Source organism: Dromaius novaehollandiae, chromosome 1, assembly GCF_036370855.1.
Source record: "Dromaius novaehollandiae isolate bDroNov1 chromosome 1, bDroNov1.hap1, whole genome shotgun sequence".
NCBI classification, from domain to species: domain Eukaryota; kingdom Metazoa; phylum Chordata; class Aves; order Casuariiformes; family Dromaiidae; genus Dromaius; species Dromaius novaehollandiae.
The window spans coordinates 66,883,235-66,907,010 of NC_088098.1; the positions used below are offsets into that span (position 1 = coordinate 66,883,235).

The following is a 23,776-nucleotide window of genomic DNA, read 5'->3' on the forward strand; positions in this document are numbered from 1 at the left end:
AGTGTACCTATCTGTTTAATGGAGATAGTAATATTTTCCTGTTATAGAGAGATATTGTAAGGCTTAATTAATTAATATCGTGGGGCTCTTTGCCATACTCAAATGACAGTCAAAATATTGCTTGGCACAGGTTAAAGTGTATGAAAACAAAGTGTAATCTGATATTGCTTTGATTTTATGCATTTTTACTGACAATTAAAATTAATTTGATTGCACTGATGCTAACATTCAGCTACTTCAGTGATGCTGGAGAGCTTGTACTAAAAACGAGTGCTGTGATAGTTTACAGACTTGCATGTAAAACGGTAAGGATAGATAGTTCCCAATACAGTACTCAGTTGACAGTTTTATTCTGCTTTATAAATGCAGAGAAAGTGCCGGAATATGAAAAATTACAGGATGTTTTAACATTAACAGACACTAGTAAGTGGTACTCATTGGAACTACAGAATGAAGTGATTAAGTAGGTCAGCTTACTTAAGGAAAAAGTAGGAAAAAATGAGGGTAAAATCAAAAGTGCAGATGGGTAGAAAGCACCAAATCCACAAAAGACTGCAATATTAAGTTGTACAGTGTTGCACAGGGAGCGCACTCATAACCACAGAAGAGAAAGACAGTTAACCACAAGCAGGCAGTTTGGGCAAGGCAGGTATCTAAGTTGTGTATTTTGGAGTCCTGCAGTATTTCAAAGTAGGGAGGAGGCGGCAAAAACAAAGTACTCCTTGAGCTGATGATGACTGATTTGAAGAAGCCCAAGTGCTGCGCTCCTGCATGCTACCAGGTGTCATGTCAGGCTGTTGCAATGGCTGCATCTAATCTGAAATCTGGAGCACTGGACATCGTGGCACTAGCCAAGGGGGTTGCTTGCTCTTCAGGCTACCCACCAGTTTCTTGCTTGACCATGCTTTTGGATGAAGACTCTGTAATAGTAAGCACCAATTTAAATGTCCATCTGTGTGTATTCAGCATGGATGATAGCAGTAAGTTTTCTATTCATTTCTCCTTCCATTACAATTTCACCTTTTCCCTTTTTTAAGGATATTTTTTCAACATTATTAATTCAATTACAGTCAAAAGAACAAAACTGTCTTTGTTTTCCTCAATGTCCACTCTGCTTGCAAGACTTTCAGAAGAAAAACAGGAATTTTCAAGCTAAGCTAAGCCTTTTCAGCTACACAGTTCAGCATTTTCTCCCATCATTGCAACAATGAGCCGCTGCCAGCACGGTAATAAGGCTGTGCTTTTTGATTTCTGTCTTGCTGACGACCTGAATCAATATTGCTCCTTAAAAAATGATATGATACTTTGATTCGAGTTGGATGGATCAGTGCCATGAGGATGATAGACAGGAATCTTGTTGATAAGCCTCTGAGTCTTAGAATTCTCAGCAAATTATCCCCAAAATCTGCATTTTCTGTCTTTTCGCCTGTGTATTGTCTATATTTAGTTTCATCCTCTTTTATACAGGAATTTCAGTTGACCTCATTATGGTTCTTCTGGCATATTCAGATTTTTTTAGTGAAGTGTGTTGCCATATATAACAGGATCCCATTTCTCATCTCTGTCAAATGTAATTACTTGGATGGCAATGCATTCAAATCCACCTTCATGTTAGAACACTGCTTGTTTCATTCAAAGTGATGGGGGCAGAGACTGAAGATCTCTGAATATGTCTTCTTTCACAAGGACTTTCATGATCAAACGTTTGTGACAAGGCTTACATCAGTTGGTGCATCGCTATCCTGAATTCCAGTGTGTTTCTCTACCTTTCTACTAACCATTTCTGTGTTCCACTAAAATCATGAAGTCCTAATTTCAAGCTGTGCAAGACCAACAAGTTCCCCAATTTAGAAGCAGGCCTGAATGAAATTCCTGGGAGCAAATGTTTAGGGAGCCTTTGAGAGGGGCTGTGTCTGACTGTCCTTGCTGCTTTCACAGGTTGGAAGCAGATGTGAACCCCAGAACTGAAGTGCTCTTAGCACATATGAGAATTATTTTCAGCCTGACCTCATGAATGCCATGGGACAAATTCTGAAGTCCTTTGCTCTGAATAAAAGGTATCTCTTTCTATAAACTACTCCACTGACTCAAGGAAATGTTTGTTATAGGAGCGTGGTGCTGAAATAGAGCAAGCCATTGTCAGTATGTTGTCACACCACTTCTCATGGCGTTTTGTGCAGGGAATTCCACATTTTCTCTTTCTCTGATGATTAGAGGACACTTAGTTATATCAAATCTCATGAGTTTCACCCTTCATTAGTTGCTTCTGGTTACACCTAGGTTCTTAAAATAACCATAGAGAGATGCCTTTATTTCAGTGTTCTCTAGCTCCATGCAAGAATTTGGGTTGTGTCAGCAGTGTACTTGAGAGGGACTGTTTACACGCACAACCTGCTCAAAGGCCCACGTTTGATTATTGCAGATCAAACTACTATGCTTATAAACACATTACATCTGTCAAAGTCCTCTTAAGGTGATTTTGATGTTTTCTATGCTATTGATCTACCTCTTGCTTTGTGCAGATTTCCTAAGCTGATGAAAATGTCAGAGCTGTCTTTTCCAAAAGCATCGGACGACTCCAGCCATTTCTTAGCTGACTGCAGTTTTACAAGGCATTCAGCATGTACTTGAACGGTTCTGTAGATGCCTGTTTGATGTGTAATGTGCAGCCTCCAGGGGCTCCAGATTTTTAGCCCGAGCTGATGCCAAGGTTCTACTATATGGTATGGAAATACTGAGGTAATTTCATGCTTTGTAAAGCTCTATGAATATTTTTAATTATGACAAAAATGCCATGAAAATGAAGATTGTTCTGGGTTTTATTGTTGCAGTTCATTTTGTATGACACTAATTTCATAGCAATTTAGTTCGTTTGGCACTTTGAGATTTGCGGGTTGTCTGGAAGCATAAGAAATTGAAACCCATGTTTGTCATGGATTTGATAACCTTGGCAAAAATGTTACAGGGACTCTTCTGCAGAGCACTGGCAGTTGTGGAATATTTTTTTCTGCCACTGATGTCTCTAGGCTCTGAAATGCCTCTGAAGCACAAGCTTTTCCCACACTACTTCAGGGTGCTTCAATCCTACCCTGTAAGGACCATGTCGGTTGGGGCAGGGGCAGTATGTTAGCCTCTATGTCAGCATCATCCTTGGTTTCTGTTCAGAACCTGTGGGAAGCTTTTTAAAATCCTCTTGGCCTTGTATCAGAACCAGAATATCAGCTAGTTTCCTTTAGGACATAGAAGCCCCATAAATGACTAAAAGATCAGCTTCTTGGGTTGATAGCTACACTGTGTCCACACATGTATGACCGTAGCTTGAGCTTAGGACTTCGAGTGGGCATCACTTCTGGTGCATCACCACTGAGCCTCAGTTAGGACCCAGGCAGGAATGTGCTTCATGGGGAAAGGGCAAATACTTGCCTTGGCCTTGGTTGGATGGCACAGCTGAGGACAATGTCACTGTTAGGAGCTCTCATCCCTCTGCTCTTGTTCAGCATTTGGTCAAAAGGGTTGATTGAAAACACAAGTTTTGGCCATGGCAAAACAATGGACAGCCCAGACTGAACTGGCACCTGTGGCATCATCCCTGTAGTGTTGCTCGACCACCTGTGCGGTAAGTGAAGCTGTTTGGCAGCCATGTGGTGGGGCTGGGTGGGAAGCAAACATTTGCATGCCAGGCACTACTGGCCTGAGCTGCAAGGAGGTCACGGACGTGCATGGGGTACTCTTGCCCGTCTGTTCTGTGACTTAGGCTGCTCTGTCTGAGAAAGGAGTTGGCACTGATTTCAGCTGGAAGCAGCAAGTAAGTTGCTCGTAATTCACTCAGGCTGTGTAGCTACCCGACTGACTTGTGCGGGTCTGCTTGTTTTCTTTTGATTTAAGGGGTCATGGAGGATATCAGGTAGGACACCATACCGCGGTCTTAGAAAGAGCTGGTTATGAAAATATGCTATATGTGTGGTGTAGGAGTATTCCTAGAGGTGCAAGTTATATTAGAAAAATTGCTGACTCTTCATATCAGTCTGCATTAAATTACTTTCCAAAAAAGAAAATAAATAAGGCATCCTACGTCTGCTGAAGTCAATAATGCAACTCCCATTAGTCTGAGAGTGTGTTAAGTTCATAATTGATATATGTGGCATATTAAAGTCCTAATTTATATAAACTGCATTTCCTGAGATGATCAAGACAAAAGACATTTTTTTTTCTGAAGACCTCCCAAGTAGGTGTGTAGTGGGTTCGAAATTAGAAGGGAAGCACTGTAGAGATGATTTCACACTTTTATGTTTGAAAAAGCTTCTGTTTCCCTTCCTGTGTTGAACATTTTTCCGAATAGTCTGAAGTGAGCCTACATATCACGTACAAAAAGGCAAAAATGAGGAAAAAAACCCCCAACCCTTCATGATGTCCTTTGTGCTTAATATTCTTTCTGACCCCTGGGATTATAAAATGTTTAAAATAGAATTTAAATAAAAAAAAAATTGTTGCCTTTCCTAGTACATCTACATTTTTTTTCTCCTTTTCCCATATAATATATCAAACCCTCTTTCCTGTATTCTGCTAACCTGCTTTCCTCAGTGATTTTCTGCAGGTGGATTTGACTACCTGACTGTGCCAGTAATATACTTGCTGAATCTTGTCTTTTCTCTCATTGTTGAATGGAATTCACCCCCTAGGAAGTAAATTGTTTGTGAATGAAATGAGATTTTTATGAATATATTTATGATTTCAAACGATTTGACCCATCCATACATAGCTGCAGGCCCATTTTCTGCACTGAGTTGCTCTGGAAATTATTACTCTGAGTTCCCAGTAATTGGCATGATTAATCAAACTGCATGACCGATTGCTTTAGTTGCCTGTTGTTGCTTATGTTGCCTGATTGATTGGCTGGGATTTTCATGAAACAGAGGGAAGATGCTGGGAGATCTTTCTTTCTGCAGAGTACCTCACTGCAAAGTGGTGAGGAACAGCAAGCTGGGAAGCCAGCCAGCACTGCCTGCTGTGTCCCATCGGGCTTGCGGCTGGGCCAGGTCAGGGCTACTTAACCCCACCTGCGTGGGAGCCCATGTGGGAGGCCAGCAGCACATCTGCTGCAGGGATGCAGATGGGAAGCTGATACTGTACCACAGCACTGCAACCCAATGCCCAAAACAGTTCCTTTGTCTTGATGTGGATTTCATGCTACTGTCTGTCCATGAGCAAGCTCAGCAGAGTAGAAATAGCAAATTTACCTGCAGATCTCATGAAGGCTTTCCTTTTTTGGGGCAAAACTTTGACTTTTTTGAGGTGCTTCTGTTGGAGACCTTCTGACACTAGAGTGTATGATCTGTGTACTTCCCACATGTGCAGAATGAGGGGGATAGCTATTCTTGTGCCATTGCAAAATGTTTTGGTACTTAGTAGCATGCAGAAGCTGATGTTGTTATCTTTGGGTAGGAAAGGAATGTTACTAATACAAAAAGGCTGCTTATTGAGGTGGGTTGAGAGTGAATAGGCACTGATTTAAGGCATGCACATATATTGGGATATGCCAACCCCATACCATGAAAGCAGAGAAAAAAAACTTAGCATAGGGGCCAGGGAGGAAGGGAAGTATATTATCTGCACAAGATTGCAGCTCCTATTGTAAGTTTCTGGGGAGAAGAATGACTCCCATAAGAATGACTCAGGTTTCTGTGAATCAGTAGAGCCTCTGAGTGTCAGGGGAAGTCAGTATATTCTAAAGGCGAAAGGTGCTAAAGCCTGTGGCTGACGGGAGCGAGCCAGAACCCAGACTTTCCTTTGGACATTTTTCCTTTCAGTTTTTTTTAGGATGAGGGGGCCTGCATGGTTCTGGAATGTAATGTACAGGTGAATTACTGAGGATTGCCCCCAGGAGGTTGTATTCATCTTAAGCAGAATAGATCAAATGATCTTTCTTCTTATGTGGCTGGGGAAGGGGCTAAAGACAGCTAGAAATTCCCAATCTCCTTTCTATCATATGAGTGTGCCTTTGTCCTGCTCAGATCATAGACAAAAATGTGAGTATTGTATGTGGAAGGAAATACATAGGCTACAGCACAAACTAGGCACAATCAGGAACTGTAACAATTTCACAGTGCGTGTTTTTTTGTGTGCTTTTGTTTTTTTGTTTTTATGGTTTTTTTAATCAACACTATGTACTGAGACTTGATGGAGAACTACGAGAGAAAAAGAGCCAGTTCCTGACAACAGTGATGGCAGAAAAAGATTTAATCGCTCAGAAGAATGATAAACATGTGAGTGTTTTTCATTATATAAAACTGCATTCACAGAACTTGCTTTGTTTCTGGGGCATTCTGTATCATCCAGATGCTTCAGGACAGATAGATAAAAGTTGTATAAACATTTAAAATGTTTAACAATCTCATTGGCCTTTATGTATATGTTTACGCCTTGCATTCTGCAAAAACAGGTCCTTTGCATACACTGTTTCAGTGAGCACTGGACAGCATTAAAGGAAAGAAAGAAAGAAATATCAGGAAAAAAATCTTTCATAGACTTATTTATGAAGGAAGAGATTCGACACCAAAGACAGATTTCTGACTTATTTATTTATTTATTTTAAGTGAAATGACCTTTTGTGTTATACTTCAGTGCTTCTCTAGAGTTTAAAGATTAATAAGCATCTGCAAACTAGCTGGGTTGACACTTGAAGAGTGTCAATCATTCTTATTATGAAAAGACAGATCTTAAAACTGTCAGCTTGTTTGTTAGGGGGACTGTGGGACATACTTTGAAAAGTCACAGAGCCTGTATTTGTCAAAAAGAAGGCTAAAATAAATTTACACTTGAACTCATAAATGGCACCCTGTGTGCATTATTCTAGTAACCCTTGTGCTTGTTTATTTTAGTGTTTTATCTATTGCTGTCTTTGAAGTGAAAGGACTTTTGGTGGGAATCTATTTTTAAGGAGGATCCGCACTTTTTTTCATAAAAAGATTTGTCATTGAAAAATAGCTCTGCTTCAAAAACTTCATGGACTAGGATTTCTTCTACTTACAGGTTTTGTTGCAAACCTCATTTCATGCCATATTTATCCAGACTTGCTGAGACCTGTAAAGCTTCATATGAATCTGGACTTATATTGCAGCTAAGAATAAACAGTAATTCACAGCTTTTACCTTTAAGCTGGCCAAACTTGATGGATCTGAGTTTTGCTTTGGGGCAAGGGGAAAATTTATTGTAAATCTGAAATTAAGTTCACATAGACTATGAGCAGGACACTTCGTATAAGTGCATGAAGACCAAAAGCACCTTTCCTCTTTTCCTTCTCTTTCCTTCCTTCCCTTTTTCTGTAATAATCCAAGGTGATTTAGGATGATAAATGCTAGTTCAGTTAGGACATTACATTTGCTAAATCATTGATTACAAGCAATTGCAATTTAGTTTTAATCCACCAGGTCATTAAAGGTAGAGCTCGAGGACTGTCACTAGCATGACCTTCAGGTAGTTAGTGAGCGCTATCTGAGAAGCTCTTGGCAAAGCATGTTTGATGTGGGTCCCGCTTGTTGGTATCGCTCTTAAAATGTGAGAGAGGATTGTCTTTTAATGATTTGGTCTTCTTTTAATGATTTTGTCTTTAGTGACCTGCATCCTATAATACCTTGAAATATCTTTATCGTGTTCCTGCATACTGCACATCAAAAAATAACTCATTCCCAGACTATTAGGCTATATCTAGTGAGCGCAGACAGGAGTCCGGGAATTTCGTCTGTTTCATAACACTTTCAACGATGCACCTGACTGTTGGGTCCCTCTGCTCCAAATTCTCCGCTTCACTGTAATTTTGCCAGGTGGCTTTAAAGAGAAGGTCAAAGTCCCTTAAACCAGCACTACCACAACCCAGAGTACATTATAGCCCCAGGGAATGAGAACGACTTCCAAGTTGTTATACTTTATTTGCTTATAACAGTCTCCTAGGGAAATGAGAAATGCTCATAATGCTACACGCTCTGGCCTGCCTTTTGCTGTCCCCATCATGGCATGTATTACCTTTGATGAAACATTGGGATGGATGGCAGGGATTTGCAAGTCTTGCATGACTGAGTCAAGGGAACTTGCTGGTGGAGTCAAGGACTCCCTGTTCAGTTAGTTGCTTTGCGCTGCAGAAGCTATGCAAGTACAGGGGCCAGGGCTTTGGCTTTGTCCTTGCTATATGGCCTTCTTAGTAACTGGAAAGCTAGTATTCAGCTAGTATTGTGCCAAGAAGATATTTTTCTGATTTCTGGAAGGTAAAGAGGAGAAAAAAAAATAGGTCAAACAGCTAAAACCACACTACTTGGCTTAATAAAACCAAAAAGCAATGTTTGACTCCTAAATAAGTTCCCAAATTGAGCATTTTTTGCTGATTTGTTTTGATTTTCTCAAATGTTGGGATTTTTCACTCAAATCAACAAAAAATAGATTAATTTTCAAAATATTCTGCTGTTGCTGAGTCTTTCCTTTCTTCTCTTCAAAAAAATTTCTTTGCACGAATAACTTTTTCCCAGTTCTGAGTACACCTGTCTCTCTAGGCCTCTTGCTATTTATTTCTGGAATGATGTAAGGTTATTGAGCTCTGAGGAAGTCTTCTGTATTGTCAGTGTGCTTTTTGGCTGGTGGGTAGGGGCATGAAGGACTTCTGGAGCTTTTTGGAATAACCTTGTATCCGGATCAGTATCCTTCATTTACTTACATTATTTACATTTATTTATAAACACTCATAAATTACCCTTTTCTTATTCCATGAGAAAATGGAAGATAGCTCACACTCTCAGTATGTTTAAAGCTCTATTTTTCTATTAACAAAATAGCCCTGTTATTTTTATTGTTTAGATGCTTTAAAAAAAAGCTCACCCTTCTTTTCACAGCTTCTTTTCTGTGTGCGATTACTTTTCACACTTTCCATTCCAAAAAGAAGAATTTCTTTTGCTCCTGCTTCAGATCCTACCTTCTTGCATTTCTAAAAAGTGCTTTGTGTGACTTCTCAGGTTTCATCCAGCAGAAAGGCCTGGAGCCAACCTCACCAGCATGCCAATCTTTGCTTGTCAGCTTTGCTCACATGTTATATACCTCCTTTCTCTACTCCATGTGTAAGCTTTCCTTGGCAGGGACTATGTGCTGCCTGTGTCTAACACAAACCTGATCTTAGTCACTAGAAAACACTTCAAGGTTTTTTTTAATTGTTATTTTATGAAGGATTCCGTTCCATCAGCAGCACAACCAGAGTCTTTGGAAGAATCAGCACCTTTTTTAAAGGTTGGGTTCCTCTGTGCCCCCATAATTGAAAAAAGGTGTAATGTTTGCATTCTGTTAGCAGCGTTTTTATTTACTGCAACAGCCAGACCTGGGTGTTTTTAGTATCTCAATCCTTTACCTAAGGTTTCATTCTAGAAACATTTCTCACTTATTTCAGCTATACCAACAGAGTGATAGGTACCCAAGAGGGGCCTGTGTCCTTCACTGGTAGCATTGAGTAGGTCTTTTCTGTCCCTAAGTTCTTACAAATGAAGATGTGAATAGCACTTTCCTTCTGAAGCTGTGAATTTGGGCTTTGTGCCAGTATCTTCCCAGGACCTGAATTTCTCCTTCATTTCTGGATTAATCCCCACCAAGTGTGGCAAATCAGTGCTCAAGGGCCCATTTCAGTGGAAAACAAACAGATCCTCTCTGACTTTGGCCACTTGAAATCAAGCTTTTATTGACTCAAGACCCAAATTACATGAAAATCAAAAATATGCCACATATAAACCAGGCAGAGCTATAAACCCATATTCATTATCATCTAATTTTGTATCACTGCTAGAAAACAAATTTGTAACTGATCAGTTTTACGGGCATTCCTACAAGAATGTAATAACTTGCATCTTGCTGAACTGACACGGAAAATTAGAAAATGAACTCTGAAAATGCTTTCATTCAGCCAGTACTTTTGCTTTTTAAGGAAGAGTGATATGGTGGATCATTACCAGAAATAATGGAGCCACACCTATATCCAAAGCTAGTGTGAAGTTTAATGCTCTTGACACAGCTCTGCTACATCTGTGACCCTCTTTTGCTCACGCTCATGCTGGTTATAGCTCTGATAGCTGCACTGAAGATGCACTCTGAGTTATACTGGTGGCAATGAGAGAGTAATCAGAGTGATAAGCTGGATGCTGATGTGGACTCCTAGTTTAGGAAAGGCATTTTTCATGATACAGTTTTTTTTTTTCTTCCTCCTTCCTGGAGAGATCAGATTAAGGTGGACTCCTACCAAGAGATACAGCTCATGCCTATTGTTGTGTTTTAAGAGGACCTTGACTAACAAATTACAGGACAGAGGGGGACCTGGCCTCAGCTTTCTCCATGTGCCTCCAAAACCACCGGGTACCACTGGGAACCCACTGAGCTCTTGCTTCGCAACCCCTTGCTGGCTGAGACCTTTCCCTTGACCTCCTGAAGACTTGTCCGCAGCGTTTGTTCCACCTCCCGTGCACAGCCCCAAGGAAGCCGGAGCCGTTTCCGAGTCACTCGCTGTCGCTGCTGCAGCCGGCGGCGCCGGTACCGAGCCACGGGCTGCTCCTCCCGCAGCGCTCTCGGGGGTGAGCAACCTCCCCGAGCAGCGACGGCTGGCTCGGTTTCTGTCAGCGGAGACTTGTCCCAGTGGTTAATGGGCATGGGGGCAGGAAGGATGGGGGAGGGGGGGGGGGCTGTATTTTGCCTTGCTTTGCCGCCCGGAGAGAGGAGCTGCCGGTGGAGGAGGGAGAGCCGGGGGGGCGGGACGCGCCGGGGCAGAGGAGGGGAGCGAGGGGCGGCAGCTCCCCGCTCCCAGCCCCTGCGGGCCCTCCGCCGGGAACAGAGGCAGGGAGGGAGGCAGGGAGGGAGGCGGCCGGGGCTCCGCCGCCCCCCGGCCGCTGAGACCCTGAGAGCGGCTCTGCCTCGCCCTCCGCCCGGCGACGCGCGATCGCCAAAACTCCCGGGAGCGGAGACACCCGCCGCCGCTGCCACCGCCCCCTCCCCTGCCTCCTCCTCTTCCCCCTCCTCCCCGCCGCAAATCCCAAATAAAAGAGGCGGGGGGCGGCAGGATGCGCCGCGCGGCGGGGAGGTCGGCGCCGCCGCCGGCCGTCTGAGCCTGCCGCGCTTCGCCATTACCGGGCACGGCCCGGAGCCGAGCGACAGGCGGCACCGAGGAGAGGCGGGGGGCAGCGAGGAGAAACCCCCCCGTCGCCGCCGCTCAGCCCGCGGCGCCCCCCGCCGCCGCCCCCGCGGCCCGGGGCCGCCGCCGCCGCCCCCGATGCCCGGCCACCGGCGGCGGGGAGCCTCGGGCGCCCGCTCCTGCCTCCTCTGGCTCTTTGTGCTGCTGAAGGTAAGGGCCGGGCCGGGCCGCCGGCGGGGGAGGCCGGGGCGTGGGGCAGGGAAGGGACCCGGGGGGCGAGGGCCGCCCCGCGCCTGCCCTTGTGCGCTGCCTGCCGCGGAGGGGGCGCGGGCAGGGTCGACCCTCCCCAACCCGCGGGCCGCCGGCTTTCCCCGCTTCGTGCTGCCGGCGGAGCTGCGCGATGACCAGCAGACGCACGGACGGACGGACGGACTGACGGAGGGACGAGGGGGCCGCTGCGCCCGGCGGCGCCGCCCCCCGCCGCCGCCCCCGGCACCTGCCGCCCGCCCGGCCCCGCCGTAGCTCCCCCAAGCCCCGGCGTTAAGTGTCTCTTCGCTGTCGCGTTGTTTCCCCGAGGGAACCGTGAGGAAAATGCAGCTAACAAAGAAGGGCGGGGGGAGGAGATCGTGTCTGTTTTGCCACTGCGGAATTGAGCATTACTTTCCGATGAGTGCCGTGCTGTGTTCGGGCTCAGCCCATCTCCTTTGACAGGTTAATTTTTCGGAGTTCTGCTTAATGCCGCAAGCTTGGGTTCACATGGCATTTTTTTTTTATCTTTGCGCTTTTCATCCTTTAATGGTTCCTCAGGCATGTTTAACATGCCTCGTGTAACTTTTCTAAAAGAAAACATATGTACCATCTAGGCCAATATCACTGACTGTGAAGATCATTCATTGCCCTAAAGTATAGTATTCTGCACTGCTAAAACTTCGTTGTATATTTGTCAGTCACTGTTAAAGAGAGCACCACAACTAAAGACCTGACCCTCCGGAGTCTTATAAATGTAGCTGTTCTATGGCCATCAGCAAGACTCTCTGTGTGAACAGGAGTTTGCAGGATCATGTCCTAGAACAGCAGCGATGTCACTTCTAAAACTGACGTTGCATTGACAGAACTATTTAAAGGGAAGCTTTCATAGCATCTGTTCACATACAGCAGTCAACTGTCAGCTGTCTCATTTTCATAACTGCTGAAACATACATTTATGCAAGATAAAATGTTAATATACAGACAAAATTTTGTTCTGTGGAATTTGATGAGTTGGGTTCTTTTCTTTTTTGTTTGCTTTTCATTTTTGAAAAGGTAAGACCGTGGACATTATGGCTCAGCAGAAAACTGAAAGATCTGCAGTTGATTTCAGTTCTAGCTTAGTCTCTGGTATAGTAAATGCACGTACAGTTTTAAGTAGATTTTTTAATCCCACAGTCATAGAATTAATACTATTTCTGAATCTAAGTTTCTTTCAAAAATCATGATTTTTTTTTCATCAGCATTACTGTCACAAAGATTCTTGTGGAGAAACAAGAGAGGAGATGGGTAGTTTTAATCTGTAAAATACTATACTTGCAAAATAAATCTCAAGAAATCTGGTACAAGTTTGAAGGCAGCTAAGGCCTTAGGTTTTCATTCTATTAGAAAGTAAACACCACTTCTGAGCCAGATGAAATTCAAACATGTATTTTGGTCTGTCACTCAAGAAGACCCAGGCCTGGAATAACAAAGCAATCTGAAGAAAAAAATAGTGATGAATATTAGAATTTTGTAGTGAAGGAAAAGGTAAAGCTGTAGCTCAAGTCTGAGATGCACTGGGATTATGATTTCAGTTGGATAGCAAGTCTGCTGTCATCAGTTATCTTGTACATGATCATTAGACACTGCGATAAGAGGAGAACTGAGATTTCAGAGGAAGCTTAAAGTAAATGTGCAGTTACAGGAAAGAAGTTGGGGAAGCAAGAGCAGTGCTTGTTTCAGGTTGCTAGAAGAAGTCCATTTTCATTAGCCTGAAATTCACGGAGTTTTCTTTAATGCCTACACAGTAGTTTGCAATGAAAATTAATTGTGAACAAGGCACTTCCCTAATTCTGTGCTGTTCAGATGTGCCAACTTGCTGAAGACAGACTACTACTGCTTCTTTAGAAATACTGAAGTTTTCCAGCTTCATGTTGTTAAACTGATGTTTCATCCAGAGGTTAATCTCTTTGAGAAAACTGCTGCATTGAATAGATAATTCTGAAAAAGGGCAAAACTGGTGTCTGCATGCTTGCTGTTTCAGCATGAGCAGCCCAGATGTCTCTTGCTAAGCTGTAACTGCTAGATGTGGCCTTGATGCCCATCTGGCAATTTGTAAAGCCATCAGTAGACTTCGCACATTGATAAAACTGTTCAACATGTGTTCTTCTCTCTCCTTCCAGTTGTATTTTGTGGTATAGTGCAATAGTTGCAGCTTCTGACATTGTGGTTGCTGATATGGTCAGTGGCAAAGGGAGATCAAACAATGATGTTGCCCTGTGAGTGTCATATGCCTGATATTGTTGCCTATCGGATAGTGGTATTTGGTTCCCTCATTCACAGTGAGATGTGAATGCTATTCTGTGTTCCAGGGCAATACCATATACTTATTTGGAAATACAGCAATGTGAAGTTGAACCTTTATCCTTCTTTTTCTTCAGTGGTTTTCTTATGTGATGGCTTGTTTAGAAACCAGCAGAAGAAAAGCATTGTGTGTGAGCTCAGAGATTAAAGTGAACTTATTGTACTTGGGAGAAAAGTGGGGTTGTGTCTTGCTTCAGAGGAAAGCTTGCAACCATTCTACTGTAGGAGTCTCTTACTGAGTTAATATATTGTTTTTTGCAAGGGTTCTGTATTCTCCACTGTTTCAGTCCCTGGATGTCTGGAAGGCACAGTCCTTAGCAGCTTGCTTTGCAGTTGTCTCATTTTGGTGTGACAAAGGCATGGGTAAGAGTGACTGATCACATCTGAAAGGAAAAACTGTACTTCAGCTAAATGAATACAGGAAAAGACTAATGCTGTCACTGGTGCTGTATGGTCACTGCGCAGCAGCAAGGTTCTCTAACGACACAGGCTGTGACTGCTCTTAACCAGAAGCAGACATGCTTCCTGGTCCGAGGGACTGACATTATCTTTACCGTCTTTTCCAGCTGCAGTCCAGAAACCTTCCTTTAGTCAAGTCTATGCTGAGCTTCAACCAGTTAAGCTTTGCCCTGGATTATATGGCTGATCTGTCAGATGTCACATGCTGGCAATAGCATCTGCACCTGGATGATTTTACTTTTCCCTGCTGTATTATTTCTGTAGGACAAGGTAGAATTAAGTGGGTGACAGAAACATGTTAAAAATGCCAAATCATTGGCATGGGACAGAATAATGCTGGGACAGATTTATTTTACAATCTGTTCCAGAAGGATCTGACCAACAGTCCCAATGGGAAAACAGTGAGAAAACTAGTTTTCTCAGCAGATCCATATATGCACTGAATAGAAGGGATGACACTCTTCAGGAAGATTGTCTACAAATACCAACCTCCCCCCCACCTCCTTTTTTTTCACCAAGAAGAGGAGAATGAGGTCTTTGTATAACAGTCCTATGTATGTTCATCAGGCTCTGAATATAAATCAGCAGCTCCCTGTGATTTTACTACCAGGGATGACTGTTTTGTCTAATGTTAGGGTAGATGTCCACTATTACGTGGATATTGGTTTATGGAGTTTGGATGCCATAGTCAAGTCTAAATTCAAAGAGATCTAGGTGCTGTAAGACTTTACTCAATGCAACCTTAACCAAGAAAGAAAGTGCATTCTATATGTGTAATTTTCGAGAATATCTGCATCTAACATTATTAATCTGAAGTAAAAGCTGTACTGTCAGGGCACTGACTATTTCTCTAGAAGAACCCTTTCTAAGAGAAAGGCTGATTTCATGTCTGGGAATCCCAGTGTTTCACTGCTGTTTCTTCCTGGCCAGAAAAGAAATGGATACTGTAACAGAGTTTTGGGACAGAGTCCCTTTGGCATCTCTTATACCTCTGAGAGAACCTCACTGAAGCTCTTACTGAGAAAAGAAGTCCATTTCTTCATCATGACCTTGTCCTACCAGTGTCAAAGTAAATAACTATCTCATATCTGTTCAGTTTGGTCAGCAAAGCTAATGTACGATTTCCTCATGATGGGATGCACTCTGAAGCTACTGAAACAAGACAGTCTGGATTTTGCTGTCTATCACCAGTCTGAGATTACCCTAATCCTATGGAAAGGAAAAGCATCCTTTCAGCAAAAGCATGCACATTCCTTTTATTATTATTATTTTTTTATTTCTTTATTGTGGATAGCCAGCCTTAGCACAAAACTTCCACAAGTCATGTTCTCTCTCATTTCACTGTTTTTGTAGTTCATTTCTAGACCAGGGTGACTTTAGAGGGCAGAGCTGATGAAGAGGGTGCTTGGTTGCCAACTCCTATTGGCTGAGGTACTGTAGGCGCCTGGGAAGCCCTCTGCCAATGGAACGAGTCCGCTGTTGCTCTTTGGTAGCTTCCTGATTTCATTGTGCTGGTAGTGATCTGTCAAGAAAAGATCTTTCATTCCAGCAGGAGTTATGAGCCCCAGACTCAAACTGCAAGAGGTCAATGAGGCAATTTCTTGGTTGTATCACCTCAGTCAGCAGCCACATTGCAGGGTGATCCCTCATTCGGGTTAAGACAGTAATCATGATGAATAAGGACTTACTTGTGGTGATCCTGTGCCCATTCTTTAAAGGGCTCACTGTCAATGTGCTGACTGAAGTTGTGAAACCCAGTTAATCTCTGTATTTCTGATGTCATCATATTGAACAGTCTAGTCAGACCATGAAAGGATCTTGCAGAGCTTCAGAAAGAGTGTTAAACTGAAAAACTCTTTATACAGCATTTAGTACATGGGAGTCTACTGCTTTAGGATGACAAACAGTTCAGTAAATATTGGAAGACTGAGGAAGAATTGGGCATTTGTCTGGGAAAGCAAGCTCATGGCACATGAGCACATGCATGGTGGTAAAAAGGATCCGTGGTGCCTTTCCATTCCTGTCTGTTCTTCTGTTTCCAGACATGGATTAGTTATCTGCTGGAGGAGTTTTTCAGGAGAAAATCTCCAGTACAGTGGGATTCTGGTTGCAAGAGCATGGAATGGGATTCAAGAGATTTGGATTACAATCTCATCTGAGATTTATCTGAAGTCAGTGAATTCCCACCAGTCTAGGCAAACTTCTGAGCTTCGTCTTTTACTGAATCACAGCGTTCAATCTCCTGAAGAGCTTTGCCATTGCAGAACAAAAAATTAGGTGCATTAAGTGAGGCTGATCATTAATCTTGCACAAGTAGGTGCAATCCTGGATGCTGCATGCCTTCCTTTGAAGTGTTCAGCAATGTCACTGTGGGAGACGGACTTGGCTGGACATTTTGTCTTTGCCATTGGAGGCTCCCAGATTCCAGGAAGCATGTTGATTTAGGACAAAAAGAAAATTAAGGGAATGGTTTATTAAGTATGTTCTGCACACAAAAGCCCTTCTAACTTTTCTATTAAGCTTCCATCAATATATATTTGAAAAGAGAAAAAATTTTTCTGAAAGAAATACAGCAATTCATATAGTTGCCACGTGAGCGATGTATAGAATGGGATATGCTTGAAACAGAAAGATTACCTTGTTTTTCATAGCACTGTGTTTGATCTTGAATTAATACAGCCAGTGAAGGGAACAAATCATAAAGAAGTGTGCTATCTTTATGGTAAGCCGAATGCAATGTGCAGTGTTTCATTTCTGGAACTCCTTCATTCTTGTGCTGGGAAATTACAGTGGCTTTTAAATGAAGGAGTTCCAGAAATAAAATGATAAGCATCATGTTTGGCTTGCCGTAAAGATAGCACATTGTACCAGAGCAAAAGTAGTATGTGCTGTGCTCAAATTACTATGGTTATCTGTGCATTTGCTATTGAGTTAGATGCATGTATTTGGAGTAGAGATACTTTACAGCAAGCATGAGTGATGGGAAAGTTAGTGACACAGCTGATAGTAACAGGAAAGAGAGTAAGTAGGAGATGAGTTTTTAAGGGAATTAATACACTCAGCTTTCACCATACTGATCTTGAGGTGATGACATGGAGATGAGAAAAAAAAAAGGTGGAATAGGTGCTGTGACTGGGTAGAAAATGTAATGTAGGGGGGGTGAAAAGGTCAGCATGGGACTTTTAAATGGGGATTGAGCACTTGAGAGCCACTGAATGGAGTTTCAGTAGCAGAAAGGGCAAAAGTTTAGGTTTGGGGCAAGAGGTGGGGAAAAGGCAGGTGGGGATGTGTGGCAGGGGGGATTCACCTGTGCTACAACACAGTGCAGGAGAGCAAAGGGAAGCAAGGCACAGAGCTAGGCAGCGAGTTGTTGCAGTAATGAAGGGCACAAGGCAGTGGAAGGCAGCAGCTCTGTGCTAGTTTAGGCAGAAGTCAACAGCTCTATGCTATTTTATGTCAGCCAGAGATTTAACACATGCTGTAACTGCTTGGTAGATATGAAGCTCTCGGAGGAAATAAGTAAATAAATGAATCCCCCTTTTAAATACTTTGTGAAAAACAGGTAACATTGCCTGTTAATCTGATTGGGCCTCAGTGCTTTTTAGGATGTTGAGACAGGGGTCTTCTAGTAATATCAGGAGGATTTGAACAGCTGTAGCTGTTCTGTGCACTGTAAAACTGCAGGTGCCTGATTTAGTCATGTTGACTTCTGATAGCATAATATGAAGGACAAGCCTTCACAATAAGAGGTAGGTCCTGGTCGCTATGCTGTCAGTCAGATCAGGACCTCCTTGAATTTCAAGGGTTTTCAGTCATTTCCGTCTGGGCACAACACATCTCCAGGATCAACCCAGAAGTGGCTGCTCTTCAAGCCTGAGTGGAGGTCCCAGAGCAGACAACAGACTGTCCCAATTATCTCCTTACCTGTATGTAACCTGCTGTTTGGCACCTGCGTGTTACCCACACAGCAGCCATTCAGGATCATTTCCTCTTTGTTCATGTGGAAGTCATCTTAGTATGAAAAATCTTCATTGCTTGTCGACATACCAAACCAGGAGGAAGAGTCCAATTTCCCATTCCACTTTCAAACAGTGAAGAAATTTTAAACTCATGTAAGAAAAAATAAACTGAAAGTAAAAGTCCTTTTAAAATGTTTTGGGGAAGGATAGTAGAGAGAATTATTGGAAAAAAATCCACAGAAAGAATGCTAATTAGTGTTTTCCCAGAGTACTGAAAAGGCAAATTTAAGAAAAATGAACATTTGCTAACAGCAATGAATTTAACTTATTTATTATTTGCTTAGCACTTCTCTGGCTAGCTTTGTTCTGTATGCAAAATATCTACAGACTCTGCCCAAAGTCTGAAAGATAGACACATCAAAATACAGATGCTCTACATAACCTAGGAATGATTATCATATATATCAGTTGCTGGTATTCTCCAAGGGGTGGTATACCTTCCAAACAGAAATAAGTGACAATTCCTTCCCCCAGGAGCTGAGAAGAGATTTTTTGTTGTTGTTGTTGTAGGTTTCTTTTGTTTTTATTCAGTATTGATTTCTACAGGATGTTGCTCATCACAGCTTCTGGACATTTACATCAGTTTAAAACATTAAAAAATAATTAATAATCAATGTGACTTTAATCCCTTCAAAGAGAACCCATTAACCCACAAAAAATGCTCTAGCTCACAATTGTTTCATGAAAGTAACTGGAAGCAGGGCAAAAGATGAGAGAAGCATCAGTCAGACTTTTTTTTATGAGAACTTTTATTCAAAAGACAGAACATAGCTAATATTTTATTGCAGCCTGCTTACTGTAAATTAGGAGGTTTGTCTTTCAATAATTTTCTTTCTCCAACTTGGCTGCCTCTGCCTAATCTTCCGCTGATATTATCTTGAGTCATCAGTGTACACTTCTGAGGAAAAGATTATGATGTCACAAAATCAATATCAGAGGATCCTGTATTGTAATCCCTTTTCATGGAAGTCCATTAAATCAATGCTTCTCCTTCTCTGAGTAATGGCTGTAGACTCAAGCTCTCTAACCTTGCTGAATGAAGGAATAAGAGCAGATGGGGGTAGGATTTTACATAATTAATTAGTAGTTATTAAATACAGCTTGAAAAATTATGACATCTTCTGAAAGATGAATGGATACATAGTGAATACTTAAGTGTATTTCAAAATGATTGTTGGTATAAAATTATTTCCTAGTGGGTTAAAATGCCTTCCTAATGGGTTAATAACTAATGTGTTAAACCAAAAATTCTTTCTTTTCTTTCTTTTTTTTTTTTTAATCTTTTTTTGAAAACTAAGTCAAAGCTCCATAGGCTCATAAGCCAAATGAGAGTTCCTCAGCAGCACTGTTGGAAGGTGGGAAAACTACAGAACAGTGACAACTAATGCCATGGACCATATAGTGTCACCAATATTTAAGAGAAATGGAAACACTCCATGAATATGAAGAGTAACATGATTCCGCTTAGGGTTTGCATGCTATGCTGACCTCTGTTAGCTGGAGTCAGAACTGCTGGGTTATCTCTAATTTTTACGATGCTGAGAGCTATCAGAGAGTCTACTGTGCTTCCAGGAACAGATCCAAAATCCAAATGAAGTCAATAAGAGTCTTTATGTTGCCTTAAATGGGCTTGGGATCAAGCCATAGTAGGAAGATCTGCAATCTCCGCTAGGTGATACTGTGAAGTTTAAAGTACAGCGCTGCACTAGCCATGAAGTCCAAGTGACCTTGGACTTGTTACAATGTCAATGGTGCTAGCTGGATGCCATGGGATGGATTTGATTTTTGGAATCTGAAAATCAGATAGCTAAAAAAAACTCTCCAGATCAGATAAATCTTGAGCAGTCATGTTTTTCAGGGAGGAGCTATATTGGCAAGAATTGTTGTATTGTAACCAGGCTATTGGAGCCAGTAAAAGAGGAGCACACTTGAATACTTCTATTCTTAGAAGAGGAAACTTATGTAGCTAACTGGGCAAAAATAGGGGTTTTATTATTATTATTGTTTTTTCCAGGTTGACCCATCAGTCTCTCTTCTTAATGGCCTCACTGGAAGGACTATAATAGTGGCAGGTGACATAATTCATACTCAGTTTATATATGTGAACATTATGAAGTTAGGAGATAAAAATGGAAAAGAAACAGAAGCATTTGGGAAAATGCCAGAGCGTATTGTTCCAGTTGTGTGCACATTTACTTCTGCATCTGTTTTCCTTATATATGTTGAATAAAGACTTGGCCTGTTTGTGGGCTGGCCTTTAGTAATGATACCTTGCAGTGGTTGTATAGGATTAAGTGTTAATTGTCATTATGTACCATGGGTAAAAATGGCCTACTGATCAAGATACTTCTGTTCTTATCAGAATGATTGTTTCTTTGATTTTCTGGAGGTAGGGAAATATTGCCCTTATGAGTACTGGTTATGTGATTAGAGTACAGGAAAGCTAACGGATACCTGAATTAGCATTGGTTGTAACTGGACCGATCAGTCTTGCTATTGAAATGTCTAGAATAATGTGATCTGTTTTTTCTAAGCTACAGTTTTACCATCTCTGCCTTTGTGTTATTTAGCAGCCTGGGCTGTTCCATACAGTGTATGGGTCTCACCTGATGCTTAGCAGGAAAGGGCTTAATTTGCTCAGCCCCAGTACTACAACCTTTTGTGCTGAGAGTCTCTCGGTGACGCAGCACGACTAGGCTTACAGCAAGCTGCCCTGTCTAGAGCAAGGAAAGTCAAGGGCTGCCACATAGGACTGGCTGTAGATGCAGGTATAAGGCTGCAAGTCAAAAGCAGGGTATGATTCTCTTCAAAAATGGTAAGGTGCAAGTCACAATTATTTTAGGCTTTCATACTGATTTTCAACACACTACAAGCTGGATATGGTCTGGTTAATACCGTTGGACAGCTCCATGTTTTGCTGCCCACATCTTGATCCATCATTGATACCTTCTTGTTTCTAGCTGGCTTCTAGGCTGGCAGTATTGCTGCTGTTGCTGTTTCCACTTTGCCTAGGAGAGGGCATGCATGCACACTGCCTAACCGCTGCACATGGGCAAAGCAGGGAGCAAAGGAGGTCATGGGCCAGGAGAGAAAACGGACAAGTCAAAGTTACCCCCAGGCTGTCAGCAAAATGCCAGATGCTGTTGTATAGAGAGGGAACTCCGTGGACAGGGGAACGTGATGCTGTTTAGAGTCATAGAATAATTTTGGCTGGAAGGGGCCTGTGGATATCCTCTGGTCTGAGTGCCTGTTCAAAGCAGTGCCAGGTAGGTCAGGTTGCTCAGGGCCGCGTCTGGCTGAGTTCTGAATGTCTCTGATGTGGAGATTTGCCAGCCTTTCTGGGCAACCTTTTAGGACCCTGAATGAAAGGAAGGACAGTCTGCTGAAACCCATCTAAAATTAATGCTTCAAAAGGACATGAGACTGGCTTGTTAATCTGTGTTCTTTTGTTTTTAATTTGTTTAAAAGATTCATTTCAGGCTGTCTCTCTGGAGTTTAAACCTCTGGGTTACAGTCTCAAACTTTTCGCTGAAGTATGCTGTTTTTCTTTCACCTGTGCCTTGGATCTTGAGCTTTAAATGTGTCATCAAGGATGAAATTCTTAGAGCCGGCATCATTAGAATGTGCCTTAATTATCATTTAAATTTTCTGCAGAGTCAGGCTGGTATCTGCCATCACTACACATTCATTTCACAGGTTCATAATTTTCAAGAGGCTTTTTGAGTGAGACTTTTTTTTCCTGACTTACACTTGTGGGAGGAAAATCACCTCTTTGTACGTTTTATAGGTTTGGGACTTGGGCATGCAGGAAATCATTAAAGCTTCGCTGCAGGGATACTTTTGAGTGACGTGAATTAAAGGCTGTTAGGGCAGTGGTGGCCTCTCTGTCCTGAATGGTTAAGTGCTGAACTAAACAAATCAGCCATCACTGTTTCCAGTTAAAGAAACTTGTAAAAATCAATATGGAAAAATACATATCTCAAGGGAATAAGTGGAATCCTTTCTGGAAATTTCCCTTATGCTTTTTGTATTGCTGACTGGACCACTACTCTTAAAATCAATACAACATTAAAGGTACTCAGTACAGTTAATGAGCTCCAAAGGAACTGTTACTTTGGATGGTGATTACAGCTTCTGCTGCCTGATTCTGCATCATACTAGCATTTTATTACTCATGATTTATAATGTCAAAGGGGAGGATGAGTTTGGTGGTTCATTAATGTATTCACAGATTTTTGCCTTGAAATTATGTTAGTTCATATTTTCAAATGTTTAACTGTCTAGGCTTAAATACAGATTTCCTTATTCTGTATTCATAACACTACAGGATTTTTTTGTTAGTGTAGTAAAATAATCAATGGTTAAATGAAAAGTGTTTTAAAGAAGATAAGAAAAAAAAAAAACCCACTAAGATAAAAAGTTCCTAAGGTGGTTGCAGTTCTATGGTCCTTACTTGCTCCACTTGGTCTCTTCTGTGAGTCCTGACTTCTAAACAATATCATCACAAAAATACCAAAAGGCTTCTGCTTGCAGCTTTAAAAATGCAGATCTTCAAGTGAATCAGACAAGAGCAAATCTTCCAGTTCTCCAAAAAAATTTCATAATGGTCATCTTTTCCCTGAAGGCTCTGCGATGCCAGGTTTAATTTCTTTTTGGAAGAAAGAGTATTCTGTGGAACATACTTACTACTTGTGAAGTGGAAGGTGTCAGCAGAAAGTGCGAAGATGTCCTGGAGAACAAAACTTGCACGGAATGAGTTTATAGAGTTTGTGGAAAGAGAAAAACCTCTACACTCCTTCTTATTTAGCATAGAAGAAGTGGATAGGAGGGATTTCAAGATGTCCTGCATGGCCCAGAGCAGATCAGCTGTGCTGAAAGCATGGGTTGAGAAAGTTACGTTCTTTAATCCCAACTCGCTTCCAAACTAGATTTAGCCACTAGATTTAGATCTCTCTGGCCTTTGCAGTGCTGGGACGGTGTTGTGGAAGGCAGGGACCCCAAGGGCCGCTTCACGCGCAGCCCAGCAGAGCCAACTGGGCGTGTGGAGAAGGGACGCCCAACTGAAGTGGCTCCCCTGCAGAGCCCCCCACGTGCAATGCAACCTAACGGCATGATTGCAGCAGGTATTCATGTCAGGAGGTTTATAGATTATTAAAGTAGTGATGGTCTGACAGGTGAATGTTGTGTGGGTACAGGGCTTTCACATATATTCTGTTTTTCCAAAGTGCTATATTTTTGTATGTCTTTTTACATGTTGAAATAACAAAAGTCTGTGAGTATTGGGTTATGCTTGGGATTGATACTCGGTGGTTTTGCCCAAACAAGCTATCTCCTCTTTCTGTGGTACTATGTGATTAGTAACTACCGGATGCCTGCTGTGAATTTTTGCCATGATATCGAAAAGCCTTTTGCATTAGGAGATCAGCCCCAATCTGAATGAGGGGAAGCAAATGGATCGCAGAGATGTGCCTGCATCCGGGAATGAGCGTGCTGCATTAAGAAGGCTAACAGAGAGGAAGGAGTATGTCCCTCTGCCCTGTGCAAAATCCATCTCTGGGCTGTC

The 23,776-nt window shown here is 42.2% G+C and overlaps 1 protein-coding gene across 7 annotated transcripts in view; it reads left to right on the forward strand.

The window, feature by feature from the left end:
• Positions 1 to 6,206: 6,206 nt before the first annotated feature.
• The window catches only part of PTPRO (protein tyrosine phosphatase receptor type O), a 159,071-nt gene continuing 141,501 nt past the window's right edge, over positions 6,207 to 23,776 (forward strand). For 6 of the 7 annotated variants that reach the window (XM_064515534.1, XM_026116951.2, XM_026116952.2 and 3 more), the window contains exon 1: positions 11,166 to 11,353. In XM_064515534.1, the coding sequence (XP_064371604.1) occupies positions 11,282 to 11,353 (72 nt within the window). In that variant the 5' untranslated portion in view covers positions 11,166 to 11,281. Of the gene's footprint in view, positions 6,264 to 11,165; positions 11,354 to 23,776 lie in introns of those variants that run through there. The other variant, XM_064515535.1, reaches the window with a different exon arrangement.